Below are 14,114 nucleotides of genomic sequence, written 5' to 3' on the forward strand. Positions count from 1 at the left end.
TGCTGGCCTATGCACCAAAGGGTCACCGGTTCCATTCCCAGTCAGGGCACATGCTTGGGTTGCTGGCCAGGTCCCCAGTAGGTGGTGCAAAAGAGACAACCACACATTGATGTTTCTCTCCTCTTTTTCTCCCTCTCTTTCCTTTCTCTAAAAATAAATTTTAAAAATATAATAAAGTGCTTTTATACAAATTGTAGAAATTTGTTAATGTTACATTTCTCTTAGCATAAACATCCTTCCTGTTATTACTATGTAATCATATCAACTTTGAATATTCATTAAATTCATCTAATGTTAAGTTCATCAACTTATATTCATAAAGTACAATTAAAGTAAAAATTAAAAAATTCTTTGGTTTTTCATTTCAGCTTTATCAACAAGGACGCTTATGTCAACTGGGCAGTGAATTTTGTGAATTGGAAGTTTTTGCTAAAGTATTGAGAGCTCTGGATAAAAGGTAAATTAATTCATTAGAAATTGTGGTAAATTATACATAACCTAAATTTTACCATTGTGACTATTTCTAAGTGTAAAATTCAGTGGTATTAAGTACATGCACATTGTTGTGAAGCTGTTAATACCACCATTGCTTTCTGTGTTCAAGAAAGGGAGACTGAATTCATCTTCCCTATTGTGGCTGTTGTCATGGGGTTGGAGCCACATGGAGGTGGAGGTGACATGGCTTTTGATTGTACTTGCCGTTCTCTTTAGTGTTCTTCTGAAACTTGTTTTAAATGCCATTTGTTCCCTAACCCACATTCTACGAAAATAATAATACAGTTTTGCTAAATATTACTAATCTTTAATATTAATATTATGAAGTTGTTTCACTTGTTCAACATATTAAATAAGTACTTAATTTGCCTAGTGTATATCAGGTATTGTTGTATATCAGGGGTTACAGCAGTGAAAAAGATCTATGACATCTTTTCCTCATGGATTTTGTATTTTAGAGGGGGATAGACTAAAACAGGTAAAAATTAACAACAATTCACTTTTCAGAGATAACTTTGAAATGTAGCCTGTGTACTAATAAGCCTATAGAAAAACTCCTTTGTTAGCTGATTAGTTAAAATTATCTATTAAAAAATAGATGAGAACCTCATTTTGGTAAAAGAAGGCAATAACAATACTTTTAAAAAGCATTCTCTAAGAAAAGGTTAGCTTTCTGGGATTTGAATTTCTCTATGGAGTTCTAAATATGGCCATTATAAAGATTTAGTGAAATACCTCTCTTTCATCTCCCACATTATCTTTCACCGAGTCCAAATCCTTTAAGTGCTTAATATACTATTTGTGAAACTGCAAGCACGTAGTTTGACACTTTTCCCCTTTATGCAAAGCAGTGACTCCATTATTTAATATTTTGTTTTAAAATTTTTAAAATTGAGATAGAGTTTACATACCATAAAATTAACCATTTTGAATTGTACTATTCATTGGCTTTTAGTGTACACAGAAGGTTTTAGAGTCATTACCACTATGTCATTCTAGAACATTTTCATTACTGCAGAAGAAATCCTTTTGCACCCTGGCAGGTGTGGCTCAGTGGATTGAGTGCCAGCCTACAAACCAAAGGATCACCAGTTCCATTCCCAGTCAGGGCACATGTCTGAGTTATGGGCCAGGTCCCCAGTGTGGGGTGTGTTGAGAGGCAGTCACATATTGATGCTTCCCTCCCCCTCCCTCCCTCCCTCCCTCCCTCCCTTCCTACCTTCCTTTCCCTTTCTCTAAAAATAAATAAATAAATCTTTTTAAAAAGCAGAAGAAATCTTTAAAAAAAGATTTTTTAAAGGGTACATTAATAGTCACTCCCTGTTTCCTTTTACCCCTAGTCTCCTGCCTACCATTAATCTACTTTCTGTCTTTCGATTACCTATTCTACACATTTCATATAAATGTAGTCATAAAATACTGTTTTTTTTGTGACTGACTTCTTTTTACTTCCTATAATGTTTCCAAGGTTCATTCATGTTGTTGGCTTATATTGGTACTTTTTTCTTTTTTTATACCTGAAGAATTTTCCATTTTATGGATGTACTTTGTGCATCTAATCGTCTGCTGATGAACATTTCAGTTGTTTCCCCCTTTTGGCAATTATGAATAATGTTCTCTGAAGTGTTCATGGACACAAGATTTTGTGCAGACATATGCTTTTGGCTTTCCTGTATATAAAACTAGTGTATAAATGTAGTCCTGTGTTTAACTTTTTGAGGAGCCGCTAAACTGTTTTCCACAGAGGCTGAGGAATTTTATGGTGGAAGAGGGATTTTATATTTCTACTACCAACATATGAGGGTTCCAGTTTTTCCATATCCTTGCCATTACTTTAAAAAAAATTACTACAGCCATCCTAGCAGATATGGTATCTCACTATGATTTTGATTTGCTTTTCCCTAATGACTAATGATGTTGAACATTTTCTCTTGTGCTTGTTCGCCATTAGTATATCGTGGAGAACTGTTCAAGTCCTTTGTACATTTTTTAAATTAAATTTATTGCAGTGACATTGGTTAATAAAATTATATAGGTTTCACATACACAATTCTGTGATACATCATCTGTATATTGCATTGTGTGTTTATCACCCAAAATCAAATCTTCTTTTGTCACCATATATCTGACCCCCTTTATCCTTTGCAAGCTCCCCATTCCCCTTTCCTTTGGTAATGACCGTACTGTTATCTGTGTCTATGACTTTCTGTTTGCTTTTAATGTTTGTTCATTTGTTGCTTTCAGTTTCATGTCTCGCATGTGAGTGAAATCATGGTTCTTGACTTTTTCTGTCTGAGTTTTTTTACTTAGCATGATGTTCTCAAGAGTCATCCACGTTGTTGCAAATGGCAGTATTTCATCTTTTCTTATCCTTGCCCATTTTTAAATTGGGTTATTATTATAAGACAATTTGGCTTTTAAAACTGATGTTAAAAGTTAGTTTTATTCTTTGTTGCCACAAATTTACACATACAGGATCACTGAGTGATCCACTGAGTAAAGATACTAGGCTAAATTGTGAATTATGTTGGCCTCATAATTCATAAGGCAGGAAGCTTTTTGTCTTGTTCTATCTTGGCAGATAATGGTACTGTTATTTTAAAAAAACAAGTTAGCACTTTCTGAAAGGACAAAATATATTACCTCTATAAAATAACCTTTTCCTTCTCCTTCAGACATTTGCTTCATCATTGTTTCCAGGCTTTGATGGATCATGGTGTGAAAGTTGCTTCAGTCTTGGCCTATTCATTCAGTAGAAGGTGCTCCTATATTGCAGAATCAGATGCTGCAGTAAAGGAAAAAGCCATTCAAGTTGGCTTTGTTTTAGGTAAGTGGTGGTACAATAGAGGAGTGTTTTGTCCTGTGACATTATTCAGAATAAAACCTTCTAACAATCCAGGATTTTCTCAGGACATTCCCACAGTCTACTTAAGGAGGTTGTGAGAAAAATGCCAGAAAAACTTAAGTGTGATTTATTGAACAGTAACTTTTGTGGCATTTAAGTGCTATCTTTCTAAATCCTTATGACATTTCAGTCATGTGTTGGTATTAAGATTATTTGAAAAATGAGGGGGAAAACTAAAAAAATGTTAAGTAACTTGCTCAGGTCACATAGGTAGTAGTGGAACTAAGTTTAGAATCTTGTGTCATATGATTTAAAGCCATGTATTTTTCTACTATGTTATGCTGCCATCAGCCTCTTTCACCAGCTTACTATATGCTATTATGTGGGACTTAATTCTTTTGGGGCCTCAGTTTTTCCATCTCTAAAATGAGAGTAATTCTGAAATTATTCATGAATATTATGAGAATACTGACAACATAAATGGAAAAGGATTTTGAGGTTTTATATGCTGTCTGTATTTAAGAATACCGTTTAGTGTTTGGATAACATTTTATATGGTTTTCAGGAAATTTCTATAAATAAATGTTTCAGACAGTCTATTAAAGTTGTTGCTTCCTTTTTTACTTTCTTTTTAAACATTTTTATTTTGAAATGATTGTAGGTTTGACATACAGTATCAAAATCAGGAAGTTGACACTAATACTGTTAATTAGCCTTTACTGTTAAATAGACCTTATTTAATTTTTACTGTTTTTTCTCTATTACACACATGTGGGTGCACATATGTGTTTCTGTGCAATTGCTTGAAGGTGAACATTCATACAACTGTCATTACCATCAAAATATAGGGCTGTTCCATCACCAAGACTACCTTTCATTTTTAACTTCTCACATTAGTGTATGTGTGTACGTGTTCTCTCTCGCACACCCACATACGAGCGTGTGCACACACACCCCCCAATGCACATATACTTTCTTTGCCAACAAGTTTTCATGGTTATTTCCTCCAGTTTAAGAATAATTATTTTTTTAATATATTTTATTGATTATGCTATTACAGTTGTCCCATTTCCTCCCTTTACTCCCCTCCACCCTGCACACCCTCTCCCACTCACATTCCCCCCCCTTTAGTTCATGTCCATGTGTCATAAGTTCTTTAGCTTCTACATTTCCCATACTATTCTTACCCTCCCCCTGTCTATTTTCTGCCTACCATCTATGCTACTTATTCTTCATACCTTTTTCCCCCCTCTCCTCCTCCCACTCCCCTGTTGCTAACCCTCCATGTGATCTCCATTTCTGTGGTTCTATTCCTGTTCTACTTGTTTGCTTAGTTTCTTTTGTTTTTATTTTAGCTGTGGTTAAGAATTGTGATTTTGCTGTCATTGTACTATACATGTTTTTTTATCTTCTTTTTCTTAGATAAGTCCCTTTAACATTTCATATAATAAGGGCTTGATGATGATGAACTCCTTTAATTTGACCTTATCTGAGAAGCACTTTCTCTGCCCTTCCATTCTAAATGAAAGCTTTGCTGGATAGAGCAATCTTGGATGTAGGTCCTTGCCTTTCATGACTTGGAATACTTCTTTCCAGCCCCTTCTTGCCTGCAAGGTCTCTTTTGAGAAATCAGCTGACAGCCTGATGGGAACTCCTTTGTAGGTGAATGTCTCCTTATCTCTTGCTGCTGCTAGGATTCTCTCCTTCATTTTTAACTTGGCTAATGTAATTATGATGTGCCTTGGTGTGTTCCTCCTTGGATCCAACTTCTTTGGGAGACTCTGAGCTTCCTGGACTTCCTGGAAGCCTATTTCCTTTGCCAGAATGGGGAAGTTCTCCTTTATTATTTGTTCAAATAACTTTTCCACTTGTTGCTCTTTCTCTTCTCCTTCTGGTATCCCTATGATTCAGATGTTGGAATGTTTAAAGATGTCCTGGAGGTTCCTAATCCTCTCCTCATTTGTTTGAATTCTTCTTTGTTCATTCTTTTCTGTGTGGTTGTTTCTTTCTTCCTTCTGATCCACTCCATTGATGTGAGACCCAGCTTGCTTTCCATCACTATTGTTTCCCTGTGTGTTTTTCTTCATTTCACTTATTGTAGCCTTCATTTTTTTCGTATAATTTACAACCAAAATCAACCAATTCTGTGAGCTTGCTGATCACCAGTGTTTTGAACTGTGCATCTGATAGGTTGGCTATCTCTCAGTCGCTTAAAAGGATGGGTTCTGGGGCTTTCATTTGGTCTTCTGTTTGAGCCATCTCTCTCTCTCTCTCTCTTTTTTTTTTTTTTTTTTGGTCTGGTTGTGCCTCTAACGGTGAGGGGAGCCTTAGGTGTTCACCAGGGTGGGGCACCCCAGTTGCTGGGTTGTGACATTGTATGTGGGGGCGGGGCCAAGAGGGAACAATGGCGGTTGCTCCGTTCTCCATGGGACTTCAGTCCCTTCTCTTGCTTCGCCCAAGCAAACTGGGCCCCTCTGGTGCCAATTCCTGTGTGGGCGGGCTTGTGCACGTCATGGGACCCTCCAAGGACCTCTCCTGTGAGGCTGGGAGTCTCTCCATGTGCCTCAACTCCCACAGGCGTCCTCAATCAGTGTCCTGAGGCTCTATTTCCCAGTGCTGGGATCCTGGGTTGTGCGCAGCGCCTTGCTTCACAATCGCTGCCTCACTGAGTCTGCCAGTTGCCACCCTTTAGCTGGGGTCTGCCAGCCGCCACTTCCCCACTCAGAGTTCACCCACTGTGGTCTTCTGCGCCCTGAATGCCTTATGCCCCGGTCCCAACGTTCTCTGCTCTCCGAGCTGTGACCCGAGGCTGGCTGCCTGACTCCACCCCTCTTACCGGTCTGGAAGAACGGGTCTATTTTAACTTCTTGGTTGTCCGACTTCCATTCAGATCAATTTTCTGTCAGTTCTGGTCATTAATTCTGTTTCTAAATTGTTGTTGTCCCTATCTTGGTTGTGCAAGGAGGCACAGTGCGTCTACCTATGCCTCCGTCTTGGCCAGAAGTCAAGAATAATTCTTTGTAGTGGCCATAGACAGTTTGCTGGAGGAACTTCAGGACATTTTTTTCTGAAAAGAACCTTAGCATTTATCCTTCAATAGTCCTGTGTAATTTAAATTGCAGCAAAGAATTATGGAATTAATGACCAAAGAATGTTTCTAACAGGAGAGTGTTTGTGATCTTGGTGAATGTTAGGTTGACATTCCTTTAGTCTTAGATGGTCATGTAAAAATCTGTGGGAGAAATTTAGTGTAAAGGAATGTGAAAGTGAGCATTAAGGTTTTCATTAAGGTCCTCTGTTACTTCTACAAACACAACAATTGGGCCATTGAAATGAGCCAGGTTGAAGAAATATCTTGGAGAAGAACCAAGTCCTAGAAAAGTCAGTTATATTTTAAGTCTTAATGTTAAAATTGCCAAAACAGAGCAAAAACTTCATACGAGAAGTAGACAGTGATGGAGATAATTTTTTAAATAATAGCCTTATTGAGATATAATTCACATACCATGCATTTCACCTGTTTAAAGTATCCAATTCAAAGATTTTTAATATATTCACAGAGTTGTGAAAACATTACCACAGTAAGCTTTAGGACATTGTCATCACCCCCAAAAAACCCATACCCATTTGCAGTCATTCTTCATTTCCTTACAGCACCTCTAGCCCTGTCTCTGTAGATTTACCTGTCCTAGATGTTTTATGTAAATGGACTCATAAAATATTTTTTTTATGATTTTTGTTTGGTTTCATAACAAAACCTGGCTGGTTTCATTTAGCACGTTTTTAAGGTCCATCCATGTTGTGTAGAGAGAATTTAAAGAATTTTAAAACAGGTATTAGAGAACTGAAAAAGACAAAAAGGGAACACTTGGGTGTTATGGACACACTGCAGGAATTAACTACCATACCTAGGACTTAGGGAACTAAGGGATGGTGTTGGAATTCAAGTTTAGAAGCTTGATGAGGTGCCCCACTGAGCTGGGATACTACTTGGCCTCAGAGGTCCATGGGTCTAGAACTTAGACCTCTAGGAGGGCACCTAGCTGTCTGGTATCTCTGATCTGAGGGCTGTGAATCTAGTTCTGCAAGTACTAGAAAACTGCAGACAAAATTGGCTTACTGCAATGAATTGCCACTGCCAGAGTAAAGAGCATTACCCTGGGGGCTTTGCTGTCAGCAAGAGCCTTGCTGACAGAAACTGGAAGCAAACAGGAAGGAGTGTCTCTTGTTCCTCCCCTTCCAGTCTAGTGCCTCTTTTTGGCAGAGACTACAGGGAGCCAGCTGGCAAAGGAGAAATATGTTTGCAGAGTCCTGGCTCCCCAGTGTTACAAAACAGAGTCTAAAAGGGTTGATTCAAAGCTGAGAGACAGTAGCCTAACAACCAGCATAACACATAATATATTAGGATGGTGAGTAGAAGGCTGCTTAGTATGAATATGTATAATAACCATATTATTCAGTCATTTGGTGAGGACCCTAAAATGTTCTAAAGCATACTTCTCTACAATTAAGATGATATTTGGTTGGCCCTGGCTGGTGTGGCTCAGTGGATTGAGCACTGGCCTGTGAACCAAAGAGTCGCTGGTTTCATTCCCTGTAAAGGCACATGCCTGGGTTGCGGGCCAGGTCCCCAGTTGGGGGTATGCGAGAGGCAATCGATGTTTCTTTCCCTCTCTCTCTCTCTCTCCCTTCCCCTTTCTCTGAAAATAAGTAAATCTTTTTTTAAAAATGATATTTTTTGATTATGTATAGCCTTAATTAAACCTAAAAATATGGATATAAGCAAAATATAATATTCTCTTGACTCAGACACTGTTGACACTTGTTAAGACTATTGACACTTTAAAATATATTAAAATTAAAACTAAAAAAAAAATATGAGGGGCTAAAAAATGGACAATATCCTAAGTCAATGATGCCCAGCGCTTAGGGGAGGATAGTAATTTAATTACTTGCTAAAAAAAATGAGTTGAGCAAGTATCACCATCTCTTGTGTTTCTCATTGAAATGTGCTTACTCTTATACTAAGAAGATTAATTCAGATTCTTTTATCTTTGGGATTGGATATGGAGAGATTGAAAAGTTATGTTTAGCCTACAAGGTGAAAATACCAGAATTATTAGAATATAGTAGCTAATTAACTGAAAAATGTCAACTCTCTAGGCTGTGGAGTATTCTTAGAGAGTTAGTATTCTTGACTCATTCAGGGTCTCAGTTTTTATTTATTTCCTTTAGTATGAAAAAATATATTTTTTTAATTTCACAGTTTGTATCTCTGTTTTGGGCTAGACACAGAACTTTAATATTATGGGTTTTTCCATTTTAGATAATATTTATTATAAACATCTTTCAGCTTTCAAATGATTTATTAAATTATCTAAAGTTACTGTTTTCTTTTAGGTGGCTTTCTTTCTGATGCAGGCTGGTACAGTGATGCTGAGAAAGTTTTTCTGTCCTGCCTTCAGTTGTGTACTCTACATGATGAGATGCTTCATTGGTTTCGTGCAGTAGAATGTTGTGTGAGGTGAGTTGGAACAGATCCTACCGTTACATGCTATAGTGGTAAATGGCTTTTATGGTTTTAACTCTTTTAAGCGTAGGTCAACATTTGAATCAACCTCTGAGGTGATGTTTGTATATCAGAGTTTTCACTATTCTGGCCTCCTGTCTCTCATCCCCCAGTAGAGTTAACTTGCTATAGTTAGCTTATATTTGAGTATTATGAACCAGACTGTATATTTATAGTTTTGCTTTGTCAGAGAACTTGCTTGTTCATTCATTCAACAGATACTTCTTAATGCCTAGTGTGTATATACCAGAAACTGTGGTAGACATTGTATGCTAGGGGAAAAAATACACTTTTTTCTTGGTGTTATTATTTTTCTAATGCCTGTTCTATATACACTTCTAGAATCATGTATAACAAGATTAGTATTTTACTTATAAATGTTTTCTTCAAAAAAAAATATATATATATATATATTTTTTTTAGTAATTAACTCTTTTTTTTTTTTTTAAGGTTTTATTTATTTATTTATTTATTTATTTATTTATTAGAGAGGGAAGGGAGGGAGATAGAGAGAGAGAAACATCAACGTGCGGTTGCTAGGGGTTATGGCCTGCAACCCAGGAATGAACCCTGGCTGGGAATCGAACCTGGGACACTGTGGTTCCCAGCCCGCGCTCAATCCACTGAGCTACACCAGCCAGGGCACAAAAATATATTTTTTAACAGAAGTACTTAAAGGCAAGCAAATTGAGGAGTATAATAACTTTGCTCTTACTGTCCTTATTTTTTCTGCACATATAACACTTTTAGCTGTTTTCATATAGGTTTTCTCTCCGTTCCTCAATTTCATTTGACTTTTTCTTTTCCTTTTTTAAAGATTTTACTTGTTTTATTTTTAGACAGGGAAAGGGAGAAAGAGAGGGAGAGAAACATCAATGTGCGGTTGCCTCTTGCGCACCCCTTACTGAGGACCCAGCCACAACCCAGGCGTGTGTCCTGACTGGGAATCAAACTGGCGACCCTTTGGTTCACAGGCTGGCACTCAATCCACTGAGCCATATCAGCAAGGCTGATTTGACTTTTCTCTAAAAAATTTTTTTTTAAAATACAACTAAAGGGTAATCAAAATAAAGTTTAAAAATTCATAGAAATTTTCCTTTCCATAGAAAGTTACCTAAAGTCTGGTCAATTTACTGAATATTTTGTATTCATCCATTGTTATTGAATATCAAATAATATTTTATTGATGTCTTAGAGATGAGGTATCGTAGAGTTTGTTGGTCTACCCTAACATATATCTCCCCACTAGAATGAAGCTTTTTATGGTTACGGATTCTTTCTCTCCTTTACCACTACATCCCTTGCCCCTGGAAAAATGATTAGTACGTAATTGATACTCTTTCAGTACCTAATTGTGAGAGTCTCAAAACTTTATTATCTGAGCTACCATATTTTTTCTTTCTAAAAAAATTTTTATTGTACTTTTTTCTCTTACCACTTATATATTTTTATTTACTGCAATCTTTTACTGGATTTCAGTTCTGTTTTCCTGTGTTTGGTTTATATTGTGGAAATCCTTGCAAACTTTGGTCATAAGATCAGCAGTTTGTCGAAATGACATTGCCCTCTATTATGTATTGAGAGCACTTGCTTTAGCATGAAATTTTTCTGTATATCAGGACATACATTTTTTTCTATTTTTTTATGCTTCTGTTAAAAATATAAATTTAATAATGCATTATTCAAGAGTAGCCTGTGCCCTGGCTGGCATAGCTCAGTGGATTGAACACGGGCTGTGAACCAAAGTGTCGCAGGTTCGATTCCCAGTCAGAGTACATGCCTCGGTTGCAGGCCATGACCCCCAGCAATTGCACATTGATGTTTCTCTCTCTCTCTCTCCCTCTCTCCCCCTCTCTCTCTCTCTCTCTCTCTCTCTCTCTCTCTCTCTCTCTCTCTCCCCCTCTCCCCCTTTCCCCCTCTCCCCCCTCCCTTCCCTCTCTAAAAAATAAACAAATAAAATCTTTAAAAAAAGACATTATTAAAAAAAGCAATAAAGAAATGTGTATTTCAAAAAAAAAGTAGCCTGATAAGTTATTACATTTCGTTTAGCTTTAAGTTGGAATTTGGTATTATGAATGAAATATGCTTCGTTCAGAATTTTTGATTGGCCTTAATATATTATTTTGCTTGAGTGTTCCAGTCTTTTTTAAAAGTAGATAACTGTGGTAAGTGTTGGGAGAATGCACACTGACATAGTGTGACATTTAATACTTTATCAAATAGTTCTTGTTCATGTGAAGTGACTTTTTCTGACAGTACAAAGGATTGATAGAGGTTACAGACTGTTAAAATGTTTCTTTTTTTTAAATATATAATCTTTATTATGTTTTTTCCATTATTATTTAGTCCCCTTATACTCCTCTCCCCCCAGCAATTACCACCATGTTGTCTATGTCCATGAGTCCTTTTAGAATGCTTTTTAATCCCAGGTCATTGATCAATTAATATAAGTATCTGGGTTTTTAATACCCTGAAGAATGCTTTCTAAGCTCTCTATACTTGGGTGTTTTGTTTTGTCTTTTATTTTCTTCACTGTCTTCCAAATTTTTTATAATAAGATTACATTACTTTTGGATTTAGAACACTAAGTTAAGTGTTAGATGTAGCTAGATGTAGTACAGGCTCAGTGCACAAAGTAGACCGAATGTTTAGAGGTAAGTTATCAAAGTTGGATGAGATTAATCATGGATAGCTTTCTGGAAACAGCATGTACTTCATGTGCATTATAGTTGATCCCAGTTTGGCCCAGACAGCTGTTTTCCAGTGCTGCCTTATTTCTTATATCTAGTTACTTTAATTCATCTATGTGCTGCCTAATCTGTATGAGGTTATCAGGTCAGCCATGCTGGAAGTATCAGCAATAGAGGAATGTTATTTGTGCTTCTATAGGTTACTTCATGTGCGAAATGGAAACTGCAAATATCATTTGGGTGAGGAAACATTTAAGTTAGCTCAGACATACATGGATAAACTCTCAAAACATGGCCAGCAAGCAAACAAAGCAGCACTCTATGGAGAATTGTGTGCACTCCTGTTTGCAAAAAGTCACTATGATGAGGTGAGTATTTTGAAGTGCATTTCATTGTGACCAGTAAGTATTCATAAAACACAGGATAAATCATAACCCTCCTATTTGCCTTAATAGATCTCCTTTTCACTTGTTAGGTTTACTTAAAGCAGTACACATTTGAAATGAACATTTAAAATCAGGCAAAGATGTATTCTGTGACATGGATTTTAAACTATATATGTAAGATTTAGGCCCTGTTTGGTTATTGTTTTTTATTTGACCAAGTGTGTTTCTGCCTAAATTATTTTGATTGACACGGTCTGCTAAATAAACCTTTAGTAGATACTTTTTATCGGATATGTAGCTCTGGATGAACTCTCGTAAATTTGAAAGCATTTATTTCAAGGGAAGGCTAGATTTTATTTATACTTTATGATATTGTTTTGCTCCTTCTTCCTTATGGGAAAGATAGCTTCACTTCTGGCTTTATGGCTTTAAATTAATGCTTCATGAATAAATACATACTTGAGAAATGATTTATGTATTTACTTGGTTGCTTTATTTGTGGAAGAATATCATAATTATTTCATGCTGTCAGCTAACTTTCATATTTTAAAATTATTTCTATCTTGATTTTTGCCCCATTAATTTAAATATATATTCTATATTTAAAGGAAAGTTTCAATTAGAAGTGAAACTAGACAATTCTAAAATAATTATAAAGTGATATTATGCAACTCTGATGCTCGTCTTGCTTTTAATATCTATATGAGAAGGCACCGAACCCATCTATAAAAATTTAAAATCCTTATTAGCATGCCTGCAGTTTTTCAGGTGGTTTATGTATGTTCTTCTAATTATTTTTTATGCTGAATTCTGGTAACTGCTGAGTCAGTCTTGTTGATGAATTGTTTTGCTGCCCCTTGTATACAGTGTCTGTTCCATAGCTTATCAACCCAGGTAGAGAACTTACACCCTTTCTGTGATTTTCATACACCAAAAACAAAGAACTCCATTCACAGAAGGCCTTTGTGTGAATAGCCTAATTTACTAGAAATGACAATGAGGAACAATGGTTTGAGTAATAGAAATGCCTATCTTAAAAGCTCTTCAGTTGCCCCACTGTCGTTGTATGTCTTACTTAGGAACTCAGCCATCTCTCGTGCTTCTTGCATTTCTTTCCATCCTTATTTTTCATACTGCCCTTTAGAACTCTGCACTCTTCTTTCTGTTAAATAGAGTGATTCAAATCTTGCCCTCCTTTACTCCTGCATTCAGCCCCAGGCCTGTCTTAATGTAGCCAGACCCACCAGTGTGTTCAGTGGGACAGTGACTTTTATTTACCAGTTTCCACTTTCTTTTTTTTTTTAGATCATTTATTTATTTTTAGAGCGGGAAGGGAGGGAAAGAGAGAGAGAGAGAAACATCAATGTGCGATTGCTGGGGGTCATGGCCTGCAACTGAGGCATGTACCCTGACTGGGAATCGAACCTGCGACACTTTAGTTCGCAGCCCAAGCTCAATCCACTGAGCTATGCCAGCCACTTTCTTTATTCTACCACACTTACAGAGTTTTTACTTCATTATTCTGGAACAGAGTCAGTTTGTACACTATCTTATAAACAAAACAGTTTTGTGAGGTTTTTGGCTAAGTTACATATATTTTATTTTTATCAAAATTGCTTCTGAATAGATGGAATTGCTTCTTTCTTCAGAAGAGAAGAAAGCTTGCAGAGGAAAACAAATGTTTCCTTTCTAATGTTTTATAATTTGTCTTCCCCCCATTCCTTGTGGTATCTTCATAATATTTTTTTGTTTCTTGAAGCTTTCTTATTATCCGACATAATTTATTTACTTTTTTCCCACTAAGTACTAGGAGAGAAGGATCATTTTATGTTTTGTTCTCCGCTAAATACCTAGATGCTAACACACTGCCTTACCCTCTCTACACCTCAGTTTTCTGTAGTAATAATATATATTTCACAGGACTGTTGTGTCTGTTAAATGTGTCGATGCACATGAAGTGCTTGGAACAGTAGCTGGCACAAAGGAATCACTCAACTAAACAGGCAATTAAGATCCAGAATAGTAAGCATTGCAGTAGGGGAAGGAAAGCACAGGAAACCTAGTCTAGGACTGAAACCTGAGAGACAAGGTTGGTGGGTTAAGAGGCTGGAGGAAGGAGGAATGTATTC

The 14,114-nt window shown here is 36.7% G+C and overlaps 1 protein-coding gene across 1 annotated transcript in view; it reads left to right on the plus strand.

Annotated features, from left to right (window-relative positions):
• Positions 1-14,114, plus strand: part of APPBP2 (amyloid beta precursor protein binding protein 2) — a 48,190-nt gene that overhangs the window by 17,777 nt on the left and 16,299 nt on the right. Inside the window, exons 2-5 of the mRNA XM_028521729.2 lie at positions 369-457; positions 3,171-3,322; positions 8,741-8,864; positions 11,799-11,967. Of these exons, the coding sequence (XP_028377530.1) occupies positions 369-457; positions 3,171-3,322; positions 8,741-8,864; positions 11,799-11,967 (534 nt within the window). The remainder of the gene's footprint in view (positions 1-368; positions 458-3,170; positions 3,323-8,740; positions 8,865-11,798; positions 11,968-14,114) is intronic.

The sequence above is a fragment of the Phyllostomus discolor genome, chromosome 8, assembly GCF_004126475.2.
Source record: "Phyllostomus discolor isolate MPI-MPIP mPhyDis1 chromosome 8, mPhyDis1.pri.v3, whole genome shotgun sequence".
Classification (NCBI taxonomy): Eukaryota; Metazoa; Chordata; class Mammalia; order Chiroptera; family Phyllostomidae; genus Phyllostomus; species Phyllostomus discolor.